At 41.9% G+C, this 15740-nt stretch overlaps 1 protein-coding gene across 1 annotated transcript in view; it reads left to right on the top strand.

Moving 5' to 3' along the window:
- The window catches only part of LOC119745171, a 38062-nt gene extending 22989 nt beyond the window's left edge, over window positions 1-15073 (top strand). The window contains exons 2-3 of the mRNA XM_038221398.1: window positions 6211-6873; window positions 7523-15073. Of these exons, the coding sequence (XP_038077326.1) occupies window positions 6313-6873; window positions 7523-10033 (3072 nt within the window). The 5' untranslated portion in view covers window positions 6211-6312 and the 3' untranslated portion in view covers window positions 10034-15073. The remainder of the gene's footprint in view (window positions 1-6210; window positions 6874-7522) is intronic.
- The last annotated feature ends 667 nt before the right edge of the window (window positions 15074-15740 follow it).

The following is a 15740-nucleotide window of genomic DNA, read 5'->3' as shown; positions in this document are numbered from 1 at the left end:
GGCGGGAAAAATATTCTCGCAAACCAGGAAAACACTATTATAACATGAGGGGGAAAGATCTCTTCGGACCCATATACGAAAAAAATGATGCTGTGGTAAAGTTGCAAGTTTTCATTCATGTTTTTATTCAAAGAGGAATATGAACAGAACCAGTTAAAAAAGGGCCAGTATCTTTCATAATAATCTGCTCTGGAGAATTAAAAAAAAACACTTCCCAAAGAATGATTGACAGCCAACTAATAGCAGTGTCGTCGGCAGCATGCCTCTGTTGTCCAATTGACTTCTCGAATTACATCCGTGTAGAGTTTCTTTGTTGACTAAGGGTCATGGTCTGCAGCCAATTAAAGTAGGAATTTGTGAGATGGCAAGATGTGATTGGTCGTCGTTTGTCGTTCTGACATTCAGCTTCGTTCCACTTGTGTTTGATTGGACGGCAGTACTGCCTTGGGAAGTATTCTTTCATAGAACTTGAGAAGGAGCCGACTTTTTTTTACTGGGCGGGAATTTTTAAGGTGTAAAAACTTGTGCCTCCTTGAGTTGACATCATTCAGCCGCCAACTTGCGGGAAATTAACGGCGCAAAGACGGCCGTCCCAGGCGCAAAGCCCAGCCGGTATTCCGGGGCGGTGTGCGGTCTGTCTTCCCCGGCCCCACGCGTGGGATAGTTTTCCCCGCGCGTGGAGCCGTGCGTGGAGCCACGCGTGGGACAAAGCGCCAAATCTGTTCCCGCATATTTTTCCCGCGCGTGATTATCGCGTGGAGCCGCTCTCCGTCTTTCTGTCAGTGCCCATGTGAAAAACACTGCGGCGTACACGCGATAACCATGCGTGATTAGCGCGATAAACACGCGCTAAACCTAGCTAGTGATAAAATGTAAATAGCGTGGTATGCGTGTTATCGCAGGAGTCTAAATTCTTTCGCTCCACACTGTATACATGTATACATGTACATGTACATGTTGTATGTACGTACATGTATGCAAATAACACTTGCACATGTATAGAAAATACGTACAAACATGACAAACGTGCAGTAATTTTTTTTTTTTTAATTTTCAATTCAATTCCAAATACAATTATTTCCATCAAGAGCAAAATATAAAATAAACATGATGACAAGGATTATGGAGGAATGATTTTAAAAAGTTGAAGCAAATGGGGACAAATGCCTAAAATTAATAACAAATAACATTCATACTCAGATGGTATCAAAGAATTTTTTTAAAAGACAATTATTAAAAACAATTAAATAAAAAACAATAGACAAGTGTGAAAAAAAATATGTACTCAGTGTTCCCTCTTAAATGTCCCAGATTTACGTGCATAAGTTCATGTTACATGTACATGTACATACCGGTACATGTATACATATACGACTGCACATTTTCTATATTGGGCACCACATGACTGAGTTCAGGATGCTATTAGTTTGCTGTCCCCGGTACTACCAGAGACCTATTAATGTCCCCTTCCCATGCCCATCACACTTAATTTCTACTTGCAGAATTCATCATTTCCCGCAAGAGCAAGACTGCCAAGTGCCTGTTTTCACATAACTAGCCACACATGTGCAAATTGTACCTGTGTGGATGTACATGTACATGGCGTGGGCAGGCCATCACCGGGTTATGGGGAAGTTTTTTATTGTTAGGTAGGCCTATATTATAGCCTTGGTCAAGGCGCTAGTTGTTATTCATCCGGCCGTAGCACGGTAAACGATATCTTCGCTAGCGCTATGCATGCAGTCATATGTCTAAGCATGCAGTGCATTAAAAATACCGCGTGAACAGCGACCTTACGCGGCCACTATTTTTATGCAAATCAGTTGGACCCGATCTAGCGCCTTGGTTCAATCGTCCATGTGAGGTTTTGGGGGTGGTGCTCATTATGTTAATAGCCTTAGCTGACTTTAAATGTCGTTTTCTTATTGATCGATCGTTGCGTGGAAACTTGCATAGTGAAACGTGGCACCGTACATAATCCATACACGTACACATTGTGTGTCTCTGCACACGGCACCAATGCACAAAAACTGTGGTTGCTGTCATGTCCGCAAAAGGCGGAATACATGTAGCTGCAAATAATTTGATGACGTCCGGATTTACCAAGGTGTGATTGGACACTCCACATATTAGCCCCGCCTACATTATCTGTATTCGCATACGAGGTCGTGCGCTGGAAATCTAGCGCAAAGTAAAGAAAAACATAAGCTTTTGCCGACGATTGAACCAAGGCTCTCGATCGTCCCCAACTGATTTGCATAAAAAAATAGTGGCCGCATGAGGTCGCTGTTCGCGCTGTATTTTTACATGCATGTGCATAGCGCGTGAGGATATATGCCGACGATTGACCGCATACGGGACGAATAACGACGAGAGCATTGACCAAGGCTAGGTATATTAGGATTGAGTTATGGGGACTTTCTGCTGTCCCCACAGTACGGTACCATGGGACAACCAGTGTAGTCCCCACAAATACAGAACAAGTGTGGATTTATGTGTACATGTACAAATGTACAGTATACATGGTATACAATGTACATTGTATATTGTGCTGTGGTACATGTACATTTGTAAACTATGCACTATAATTCTTACATCAAGTATATTTTTAATTTGTACAAGTACCGGTACATATGTACACGTATACATGTGTACATTACATGTACATGTATGGTTTCCCATCTCTGATATTCATTCAATCCAGCCCAACCCCATCCAGGGCCCATATCCTCCCTGTCCCATGCCCATCTCACCCCTCCCATCTCAAAACTTTTCATCCCATCCCAGCCCACCCCATCACATCTCATCTCATACATGTACCGGTACATGTACATGTACCGGTACCCTGTCTTATCCCGGCCCACCCCATCTCACCCCACCCCATCCCATCCCATCTCATCTCATAATAGCCCACCCCATCCCATTCCATGCAAATCTCCACCCAATCCAATCCCCATCTCATCCTTTCCATCCCCACCCCATCCCATCACTTTCCATCACATCCCATCCCAGCCCATCCCAGCCCATCCATATCCATTCCCATCCCTTCCCTTACCATCCCATCCCATATCCCAGCTCAGCATGTCCTATCCCATCTTATCCCATCCCATCCCATTCCATCATATCCCATCCCTTCCCTTTCCATCATATCCCATCCCTTCCCTTTCCAATCCTATCCCATCCAATCCTATTCCATCCTATTCCATTCCTACCCTATTCCACATGTTCCTTGGGTAATTATCGGCATTCCAGACCCCAACTTGTCTTAAACAGAGTGTTAAACACCTCCCAAGCACACATTTATTCCCTTATTCAAGGTCGAAGATTCTTAAAAAGAATTTAAGGTGTGTACACTACCACACAGGGGGAGTGTGTGGCCTAGTGGTTAGGGTTTGTGACTCATGATCAGAGTGTCCGGGGTTCGAATTCAGCTGCTGGTCATATGTTGTGTCCTTCGGCAAGCCACTTCACCCCCACTTGCCCCTCTCCACCCAGGAGTATAAATGGGTACCGGCATTAGCTGGGGAGTAACCTGCGATGGACTACATGTAGCATCTCATCCAGGGGGAGTAGAAATATTCTCAGTCGTTTCATGCTACTGAAACCGGAGATAAACACGGGCCTGATGAGCCACATTGGCTCGCGACAGACTCTACTTACTTTTACTTACTACACCACCATGCACAACACTAGTCACGATGGCCACTGGTCAGTACTGGCCATATATCGCGCAGTATTAGTGTGCGTGACTGCACTGTGTAGCGGGCAACGAACCACGTGCCGAAGTAGAACATTTTGAGAAAACACGCTACGCTGTATCACCTCAAGTACGAGCGGTACAACCTCGAAATAAATACATTAAAAGAAAAATACATAGGGGCCTACACAGAAAAAGAGATCACGTTCTGTGAATTAACTTGCAGAAATATTCGTTCTTCATTGATGTTTTTTTGGCATTTTTAAGATGTGAAATTTGACCTGTTACATTATGTCGGCCATAGACTGATTTCGGTCATTGACTTTGGCCATTTCAGTGCACAGGGTGAACCAGTCTAACATTGCTGCATGCATGACGCACATGTTTGGATGTGCTTTCACCACTGCGAAGCCTTGCTGAACGCATGGTGGAAAAAAAAAAACTCAGGTTTTGTTCCGAAAATAGCGATTGTAAGTAGGCAAACAAACAAATATGGACAGCAGAAATATGTTTACAAGCATTTTTGACATAAAGGTTGTTGAGTTCTAAGCATTTTTGTGAAGACAGAATTTTTTTTTGTATACTTGCCGATAAAAACTTCGGGTAACCAAAAGCAGAGGTATGTGGTTTTTTTGGCCTAAAAACATGCATAGTACATGTACACATGTAATGCATTGTACAAATGCAAATTATTGATAATATACAATGTACATGTATACAATGTACATACCTTTTTGTAATGACCTAAAAACTGAAGATTTCAGTGAGTAATTTCACAAAATTGGGATTTTTCGTTTCTGTTTTCATGTAGTAACATGTATACCAAAATTCAAACTTGGATTCGTAACAATTGAGCAAGTGTGAGTTTTTCATATTGCTGCTGGTGTTTGCACATACATGTAGTTGCTTAGCCCAGGTTGGTCTCCGTTGTGTACACGCGACGGAGTCCAGGGTATGAACGTCTGCTGCCAAAGCGAAAAAAGTTATAACACATGTTTTTCATATTTTTACCTGATGGAGGAAGCTGAAATTTCGTTTACATATTCCGTGTGTCAGAGTTATGCTAGAATGCTGGATTTACATGTAGAAAAGGTAAATATGTCTGTGGGCGGCGTGTTTACCGAAAATAAATTGCTGATCCACGCTTTTTGTTGTAAACATCCTGTCTGAATTTCTCGTGTGAAGACTTACATGTGCCCGTGCATGCATGCCCCGCATACATGGCATAGAAACTCTGGTGCATACGGGCACCTAAGTCTTCACACGGGGAGTTCATACTAAGAATGTTTTTGACGAAAGCATGGATCTGCAATTTGTTTTCGGTAAACACGTCGCCCACAGACACACCGGGCATATTTACCCTTTCTGAACGAAGCATATGCATGTATGCATAATTCTGGACACAAGGAATAAACAAAATGTATGCTTCCTCAATCAGGTAAAAATGTGTTAAAATTTGTTTCACTTTGGTAGTAGAATAAATACCCTGGATGTCGGTCGTAATGCAATGAAGACGTCGTCCAACCTGGGCTAATGGTTGCTCAGTCCACGAGACGCATGGTGATATATACCGGTAGGGCATGGCTTGGAACATGGGTTGATGTATGCAGTGAATAGTACAATGTATATGAACATGAATATGACTTCAATTTCCTTTATTTTAAGTTGGTACTGTCAGCCTCAAATATTATGTGTAGAGGGACTGTTTTGCAGAGGAGCTCAAGCAACCGCTTAGCAGTCGAGCGTCCGCTTAGCGGTCAAGCAACTCATTATGGAGTGTACACTGTACATAGGGTTTCTGATCATTAGTGAGGAAAAGATGAAACAAAGCTTCAACATTAAATGTATGTTTGCATGTACAAACAAGTTTAATTGTGTAGCCAAAGTATATTGACCTTAAATATACCGGTACGTACGTGTACGTACACGCAGTACGTACCCCCATCAGGAACAGAAAGGGCTCAATGGTACATGTACATGTAGATACTAATACATAAACATGTACATGTACATGTACTTTAATTACTGAAGGTCTCATTAAATTATAACAGTGTGCTAGCACACAGAGAAAACACAACACCATTTTTTCATCAAATGGAAAATGTACAAGTACAGTTCAAAAGGATGTTTACGGTAATCCTTCCTGATCCTTCAGAATTTGCAGGGTATGTACATGTACATGTATGAAGGAAGGTACATGGAAGGTACAAAAATGTACATGTGCATGTAAAGCCCAGCCACTATCATGCATTCATGGGCACATGTACTTGAACAACATTTGGGTAAACGTTTCTGAAAGTATGTACATGTATTTACAGACAACGCTGTAAATAATGAAAATATAAAAAGTGTTAATCTTTAAATGTTCAGTGATGTGTTTGGTGTCAACTGAAATTTTAATTTACAGTGATCGTGCCAAAGCTTTTGAACCTCTGATAAACAGCCAGTTAGCATTGTACTGTATTTTGAAAGTTGAAAACAGACCCATCAATCTTCTTCTGCTTAAATTTCAGGTCACGAAGCACTTGGCAGGCCCCCACTTCACAACCAGAATGCAGACAAATGGTTGACAACACCAAGCTGTCAATGTTGACTTGGCCAACGAATCCATAGCCATGGCTGAGCAGATCGGTAGGAGCGAGAGCGGCAGCAGCACTGGCTGTGGAGACAGCAGCGGTGGCAGCGCCCCAGGCAGCCAAGGCTCCTTTGCCGAAGTCACTGTCATCGACTCCCAGTTCCAGCACTTCAGTGGCTACATTGAGGTCCTGCGGGTCTTCAAATGCCGTCTCTGCACTTTCTGCAGCCCTCTGGAGCACGTCATTGCCAGCCACATGTCTGAGGTGCACTTCCCTCGCAGGTGCTTCCTCTGCAAGCAGTGCCTGTTCGTCTTCGAGGATCGGGCCCAGCTGGCTAGCCACCTGGACTCGGCCCATGGCACCAAGAGCATTGCGGTCTGCTTCGGGGACACCGCTGTGCCATCCAGTTACCCATCATCACCTCCGGCCAGCTTGAGGATGATGATGGGGACAGCTGAGGGAGAGGAGAGGATACAACAGCAGATGATGGAAGAGACGACTGGAGAGGAGACTAGGAATGGACGAGTGACATCCAGCACTGGTAACCTGGCCAATCTAGCGAACGCAACCCACAGTAGTCCACCTCAAGTAGATTCCATGGTAAGTGAGGTTTTTTTTGTGTGCTTACTAATTGTGTGAGATTCCACAACATTTAAATGAAGTTCCGGTAAATCATGCCAATCAAAAGATGAGGCTGTGTGGCCCTCTTTGTGGGAAGGTGGCTGTGCCACCTGTTGCAGGGCGAGGAACACGCTTTGCAGGGAATCAACTTGTTAACACACTGACACACATACACCTTTTGCACTTTATAAGTGATAAAAAACTTCGTAAACCTTGCTGCAAGATAATGATTTTATGATAACAATTCTCTGTCCATAAATATCTAAGAGAGATTGAAGTAAGCAGCCTGCTGAATCCTACAGGATCCAACAGTTAGAACAAAAGATCTGTTTTTCACTGCTCGAGTCAGCACAATCCAAAAGATATTTGTTAATTAAGATTTTGTTGGATTCAGGAGTGAAGGGTTGTCAGATTTAACTCCATTGCATCATGAATATCAAAGTTTTTTGTAAAACCAATGATATCACGTTTGTCATCCAGGTGTTAAAATTTAAATTTGAAAATTGTTAACAGAAGCATTTTTCATCTCAGGGAATTATTTCTTTTAATTTTAGTTGTGTGCTCATTGAAATATTCCTCAAATCCACTTTAAACACTGTATATTTTGAATTTTTTTGTCCCATTGTAGGAGCATACTGCTGCAGAATTAGGTGTTGCACAAGGAGAGGGAGGTACCTGTAGAGTAAGCAAACCCCCATCTATCGCTGGAGACACCAGACAGGAGCAGGTGCAGTCTCACAGTAGCTCCTGCCATCCCAGCAGCTCCAACCAGGCCAACAGCAGCCCAGAAATCATTGACTGCGAGGCAGTAATCACCAGGCCAGGGCAGCCGGAAGCACCCCCCACTCAGCGGCCACCATCATTGTCCGCATCTCAGGCTCCCAGCTCAGAACTTCGCGTCACCATTGGCAACACGTACTGTCAGTCCTACATAAAGACAGAGCCCATCAGCCCTGTCAGGAGTACCCAACCACAACCTGGGCAGAAGGCAAGGCCCTACCTTGGAAGAAGCCGGCACGACCCAAGATCCTACATGCGCCGCTGGTCCCTGACAGAGAACTCCTTGAGTGAAGACGGTGCAGTCAATACCCCTTTCAGGATGAGCCGCTCCTTTGACACACCAGGTTCTGGCAGTGCTTTGCAGGATGGCAGTGTAGAGGAGGACAAAACCAACTCTGAGAGAAATTCCATTGCTCAAAAGATTCCGAAAGCAACTCCAGGTAGTGCTGATAGTGAACATGGACCAAGGCAAAAAGAGGGGAATTCAGAAATTAGTAGGCCAGTGGAGGATACAAATGACAAGGAAGGTAGAGGTAAACCTGTCGAAAAGAGTAAATCTTTTGATACAGGTAAAACTTCCGAGAGCCACAATTTACTGGGTGTAAATAGGTCGTACATAAGTGGGAGGTCCCTGGATAGAAGGCCACCTCGTTTGGTTCGGCAAAATGTAGTGGAAGAGAGTCCCAGAAGCTCACCTCAACTGAGGGTGGTGTCGGAGGACAAGTCTACTTCACAGGAGCAGAATGAAATATCCACTGTGTCCATACCTTGTGGTGCAGCAGAAGCTATGCGGCGAGAGAATTTTAGCCGTAGCTTTTCTGGTGGTATTGGGAGACCTTCTGGGGAGTATTTGTCAAATTCCAAATCATCAGAGGGGAATGCAGATTTCCGACCAACACTGAGGGATCTTGTCAGCAGCAGGATGCAACGAGTTGAAAGGCAGCTGCCCCCATCAACAACAGGATCAGGCCAAGATCCAGGCTTACCAGTCAGCAGTGTGGCAGTGCCTATGATGCGATCGGGAAGGGTACGTAGTTATAGCATCAGCGAGGGAGACATGCAGGGATACCAGAAAAGCACACATCCCGATGGCTCTCCCATTAAGGCAGCTGACGGACACGCCGAAGCATCTGCTACAGAGACAGTCCATCCTTCTGCCGTGCATCATAGATTGCCTCCAGGCAATCCCCAAGTACCTCCAGTGCTTCATCATCATCAGTATCCAGGGTTAGTCTACCAGCCCTACTCCATTGAGGGGGAGCCCAAGCATATGAGGTACTATAACCAGGGTCCAAGGATGGCTGGTCCTGGCCCCTTGGATGGCCCACCACGCCCATTTCGGATGAGGCAAGAAGAGAATGGTCAGCCTGGCCCAAACCAACCAGTCGAAGAGTCTTTTCTCTACCGTTACCTACGCAACAACAACGGTCGTAAGTATAGGCGAAACTCCATCAGTGTAAGCACTTTGTCTTGCGATGTACCACCTGCGGGTTTGATGCCTTCACATGGCATTCCTCCTCGCGGAATGGTGCCTCATCCAGAGGGAGCAGAAATGATGAGCTTTGAGAGGCAGAGAGCATCGGCCTGGGTACCCCGTCATCACCCTGACCATCCCTTCCAGCATCAAGGACCCTTTCCCTCCCACATGCCACCTTATCCCATGGCTTGGAAAGATAAGTTTGATGCTAGCCAGATTTCTCCAAACGCCTCAGCTGGTGTCGACCAACGACATGGTGTAGAGTACAGTGGACCTTCAGACAGAGACCCTGCAGCAAGAGGTGAGATGGTCAATGGTCCCAATGGCATAGTCCTGATTGATGGAAAGGTCGTGAGACCCAAGCAAGGTGAAGGGGGTGAGTCCAACCAAGATCTAGCTAAGGACATAACAAGGCAGGTCCATGAGGCCATGGGAGTCGCACAGGGTCTGTACACCCCTGGGGATCGGCACCTGCTACCTTGGGTCGAGGGCAATGACCGGTCGGAATCGCCAGATGACCCTATGGATGGAGAAGGTCTCGGCCAGCGACGCAGCCGCAAGTCAACCTTCAACATCTACCGGGAGATTCCCGAACGTAAGAGGAAGCTAGACCATGATGAGGAGGAGAAGATCAAGCACAGCTACAATGCTGACGGAAGCTTTGACTACTTCTCTCTAACTGGCTGGAAGGCGTACAAGTGCGACTTGTGCAAGAAGCGCCGCTTCAAAACAGCCTCAGAGCTGCAGGAGCACAAGCAACGAAAGCACGGCTTGCAGAGGAACCACAGCAGCCAAGGCAGTCTAAATGGGCTTCCAGAAGCAGCTGCTGCTTTGACGGTAGTGGAAGCAAATGAGCCCAATGACTCCCCATCATCAGGTTGAAGAGATGCGAGGGACTGGATGTCTTTTTATTTTGGCTTGCTGTTGCGTATCTGCCGTACATGTAGGTAAAGCCGCCTTACCTACACAAGTTGACGAAATGTTGATGGTCTCTTTTGAGGCAGTTGTCATCGGTAAAGATGTCAAAGGAGTCCAAGAGATCATTTCCAAGATTGTTTTTGGTTGGCAGTCATTGGTTGATGCATTGACATGTCTTGCTTTCTGAGGGCTGCCCATTTGACCTCCATCTTCAAAAAGTCACACAAATGCAAAACTTTGGTGACCGATTTTGTCTTGGCTGTTAAGAAGGGTTTTAAGGTGGATTGATTGTGGAGAAATGTGTTACTTCACGGTGTTTGTCAATATGCACTTGTTTAAGTGAACCTTTTGTGCTTCCCACACAAACAACAATGCTATTAACCAGATAGTCCTACATCACATCAGTGTTTGCGAATTAGTCTTTTTGTTCTTGTCGCTTTTTTTGGAATGTTGCTTTTTATTCACCCATTTTAGAAAAGCCTAGGGTTTAAATACATGTTTTTAGGTCTCGCACAGAAGTGTTAAGTCAATCATTTTGGTTTTGTTTCTGGCATGATTGATGTAATGATTACTTGATGCTGGCACCTGGCACGATTGGAAGAGAAATGCATTGTATCTATTGATGTAAAACATGAAGTGAAATTGTGTATAGAGGAAATTTTAAAACTGGTACTTATATATTTTTGTTTACGCAAGAGTTTGAAAGCCTTTTATACAGCGATTACATTTTTTCCTTACTATCCATTTTATAGCGATAAAATGCCTTGATAATCAGTGCTTCTCAAAATACAGAGGGAAAAAAATGGTTTTACTCCAGAATCAATTGTTTTTTGTAACCAGGAAGTGAGTTTGCTGAGAGAGAAATACATGTAGCTTGGTATACATGTAGGAAGAGAAGCTCTTTTTTATGCGAATGGGTTTCAGCATTAGAAAAGGTTTGAGGGTTTTTTAGAATTGGATAACATTACGGTTGCACTGTCATATACATATGTACATGTACATTGTACATGTATCCATTCATGTACTGTACTTGTAGCATGGATACACATGTACATGCACACTTGGTTGGTACAATTAATGTACATGTACATGTACGTGTACATCACTGTTAAAATGTGCCATCTCATATGCATACAAGTCATGTACAATCAAAGGGGGTACTACATTTTAACCTCTAGGAGCACTAGATTTCAATTCAGATATTTTTTTACTGGTATCTAACATTTGGCCACTTTTGGTATTTTTTTTTTTTTTAAACTCAACTAAAACTTAAATAAAACTTTTGCAAATTTCAGATGTTGAACCTGACATGCTCATATTCTAAACATGGTAAACAAAATTCATCAAAATCTGAGAGAAATTGATTTCGTTATTATGAATTCTGTCTACAAAATAACCACTGTACACTTAACAACGTGTACCTACATTACATGCTGACATACATTCATGAACTCACTCAGTCTTTTATGCACACATTTACATGTATGTACAGGTACATTTTGTACCTGCGCATGATGAAGTACATTTGCTCACAGAAAAAAATGGACATTTGTCACTAGCAAAGGAAACATTTTTTTGTGTGGTTTTGATAGGATGGTTATTGGGACCGTTTGTAAGAATTCCTTCAGGCAACTCTTTTCTGTGGTCATGGATGAATTTGATACAATTTTTTCTATCATTTATAAAGAAACTATATCCATGAACTTGGATTTTTTTTATTAAACATTTAGATAAAGACTGGAAAAAAATAGTAATGTCTTTTTTCTCTAGATTTTTTTTTCTCTTTTTTTTTCAATTTTGTTGTGTAACACTCAGGATAAAAGTCACTGAATTTATACAAATACGTAAATACATGTATAGACACATGTAACTGCCTTTTGAATCAAGTTATTACTTTAATTACGAACCATGCGAGGCTGGGCCTTTGCAATTTTTTACAGGAGCAAAATATCTGGCTTGTTTTTGACGGAAAATCAATGTACAGAGAGTGTGTGTGTTTTGAACTTTTCTGACCACAGTTCATGTTATACATGTACTCATGTTACTGGGCAGAAAAGATACAATTTGTAAGTTGAACTTAATTAGTGCTTCCTTGAAGCACCCAGACTTGGTTACCTAAACATGTATAAGTGCATGTCATTCATTTTAGGGAGAGGTAGAGTTGTCATGGACACCAATCAGTACCATTTCAGAAGATTTATGGGCGTTGCCTGTCCTCATGTTTATGCATGAGTTCATGAGTCTGTAGAGCCAACTGTGTAAAACAAAGTCGATAGATCTCTCTCAAATGACGTCACACCCCCTACAGATTGTCACATGCATCGGCAATTTGGGCGTCAAATTTTCGTGACGGGCATCCACTGCACCGTATTTTGAAGAAATTTCAAGCATCATGCGCGTGTGTTTAAAACATTATGCGCATTGAGCGCACACGCACCTGATAACATTGAACACGCAGATTTTCCTACAAAGATGGCTGTCTATGAGAGGGGTCTACCGGTATTTACCTCTCAAATGTACTGTACACGTTCTTTTCAGGCAATTTCAATGAAAACCAGTCATTCGCAAATCAGAGTAGGCAAAACCCAATAAAGTTGGTCACAGAGCGATTCAATGAAAGTCTCGTTATGTACATGTAATCGTATATGATACATGTAGCACTCGGTGAGTGTGTCTGCGTGACAGTCAGTCAGTTGGATAGGCAAAAGGAGGACAGACACCAGCAAATAAGTCACACACATTTTTAGGTCTTGACTCGTTGACTTTACAGGTCATTGGTATCCCACAGTCTGGATGCTTCATTCATGTAGTCTTTTGTACAGGTATCAATTAATATTTGGAACATGTAAACTTGTAATGCCTATTGATATAAGCAGGTTTCCATAGCCACTATGGTTAAGCCTGGAAATTGCAATGTTAATTGACTAACTATGTAAATTTGAAACAAAGAGAGTTGATTTTGTATATAAAAAAACAACACTTTGTACTGCGAGTGGAATTGGGCCAGGTGCCCCTTTAATGAAACATGTATATGTACTTAAGGGCCATGCGTTTTTTTAAAAAGTATTTACTCGCATTTGAAAGATTTGTATCATTGTTCAGAACACAGGCTGTGCATTATTGAAAGGAAGATTTACGCCGGCCTTTTAGCATTAACTTTGACAAGAAAATTTGAGACCTTTTTTGTATATTTGAGAGGGTTTTTTTATTTGTGAGCAGAAACTTTACGGATTCTGAATGACTGGAGCGCATCACGAGCACTGCATTGTTGTTGCAAAGATGGCGCTTGCCGGATACTTTTTTTTTCTGTTCAAGATTTAAAGTGCATATGTATTTTGATGTATGAATTTTGTGTACATTTGCAGCTGAATCAACTGGAAATTTATTGCTACATGCAAGTTGATGTATGTATTTGTGATGAAGGTCCTTCAGTCCAACATAAATTATGTATTTAATGTGCGTACTTTGATGTGCGTTCCAAGGCTGAGATAAATTAGCGTATCTGTTACATGTGTATACATGTATTCGTGTATGTGTGCGTGTCGAGACGTGTGCACACCTGAGGACCAACTGTGTTCGTTTGTTGTTGTTAAATACAACGTATGATCCTCACAACTTAAACATGTATAATCAAAAAGCCACTTTATTCCCCACATGCATGTCATACAGTATAGTTAGATAGTGTCGTGTCACCTGAAAGTTTGTCATTTGATACAATTTGCCCCAAATGGAAGTTTGTTTTGCTTAGCCACGTACCTGGTTATCACTCATTATGCCAAAAAGATTTGAACAGGGATGTCTTGAGCAGTATGAACAATTATACTAAAACTTGGAACCCCTTGAAAAAACTGCTAAATTGGTGGTATTCCAACTGCACTGATGCACATATTCGCGTGAAGTTTGATCCGGCCGTAATGATATCGGATTGAAAGCAGTTGTTGGGTTTTGGCCTCATTTCCACATTCCTGTGTAGTGTACTTTTGATAAGGGAGTTCTGGCATGCGAATTTCAGTATGGAAGTTCCTAATGTCGGGTTCGTCAACCAAAAAAAAAAAATTGTGAGGAGAGAGTCGGCGTGATTTTCTGTAAATGTACGCACATGTATACGTACCGGTACATCATGTACAATACATGCAGCGGTCCAGAAATCAACAGACGCTCATTTTGAAAGGACTTGGTTGAACGGTATCTGTGCTTGATATCCCACGACAGTATTTAAGAATGTGCTTATCAAGATAGGGTTCTAGCATAGTAATCGATGTGAAAGGATTCAGGTAGCTTACAAGCACAACTACCCAGGAAGTTAGTAAAGGCAGAAAGGAAGTGGAGAAATGTTTCAAGCAGGTGTATTCTTGTCAAATAGAAGATAACCTTACCTATTTAATTGAACATTAATTCTTTTCCTTTAAGATTTTCTGGTAATTCAACGACAAAAAATGAAGATGTACACATAAGTTTCCCAGATGGGGGTTGCGGGAAATACTTTCTTCAAAAATTGGTTGCCTTCTAAAAAAATGATTTCAGCTATTTTTGGATTGGAACATTTTCTGGGTTATGTACATGGTTTGGCAGATCAGTGGAAAATGCGCATTCCCCCACAATGAACACTAAACAAGGTATCCAATGGTATGTGCTTCACTGGTCTGAATTTATCCAGAGCCATTACATGTATTTCCTTGTTGGACCTACATTCATGTACAATGTACTTCTCCATTTTTAGTTTTTAATTTACAAATGAAAATGATTTTAATGCAATATTTGTGCAAATCTTAAGTTGAAATCTAAAATGTAAAATCTCAGTGTTCAGATTTACTGATTTTAAAGAAAAATTCGAATTTTAATGTTAACTTATCTTTATAAATAAATTCCACCAATTGTAGAATTGTTTATCAGCAATTATGCAGAAGCGTTGATAGTGTATTCCAGACGTCAGTGAAATCAGGAGGAATTTATTAAACATACTGGAAATATGTATCCCCACGAATGTGCATGTTCCCCCCCCCCCCAAACCCCCCAACCCCCCCCCAAAAAAACATTCGAATATCTTTCAAAATGGATAATTACTTCAAAAAGAGCCAAACTTTCAGTAACTTGTGAAGTTGTTTAGTATCACTCCTGATAGACAGTTTTATTTTGCCATTTTTATTTTTGCTTTCTTTTTCCAAAGGCAAGCAGTGGTATGGAAAGTGAAAAAAGTCCAACTAATAGTTGAGCAGTTTTTCCCAAGTGAATTTTTGAACAGTAGTAGTGTTCTGGTCACTTTATACTGAGAAACACACTTATGTTTTGTATGTATTGGCGGTTCAGAAGTCTCAAATGTGACACTTAAGAAAACGGCTATTGAGGAAAACAATTATTGTATCTATATTGATTAAAATAATCAGATATTTTCTATTTTATTGATAAGATATTGAAGGATTTTTATTGTGCCGTGATGAGGTCATACCATTTATTGTGAAAACGGATGAACCATCACCAAAAGTATAAGTATAAACTTTAAAAAATTTAAAAGAAAAATTAACGTATGGAGTGCAGCCATTTGTGGCTTGGAATTAAAACTGGTTTATTTCAACTCCAAAAATGTGTGAAATGTGCGAGTTATTTCAAATTCAATGTCATGATTGTTAACCTTTCTCAACTTTATTTCCAGAATCGTCTTCAGCCTCGGTCT

Source organism: Patiria miniata, unplaced genomic scaffold, assembly GCF_015706575.1.
Source record: "Patiria miniata isolate m_02_andy unplaced genomic scaffold, ASM1570657v1 HiC_scaffold_12, whole genome shotgun sequence".
Taxonomy (NCBI): domain Eukaryota; kingdom Metazoa; phylum Echinodermata; class Asteroidea; order Valvatida; family Asterinidae; genus Patiria; species Patiria miniata.
The sequence above is the reverse complement of the archived record's forward strand: the minus strand, read 5'-3'. Positions and strand labels throughout refer to the sequence as shown.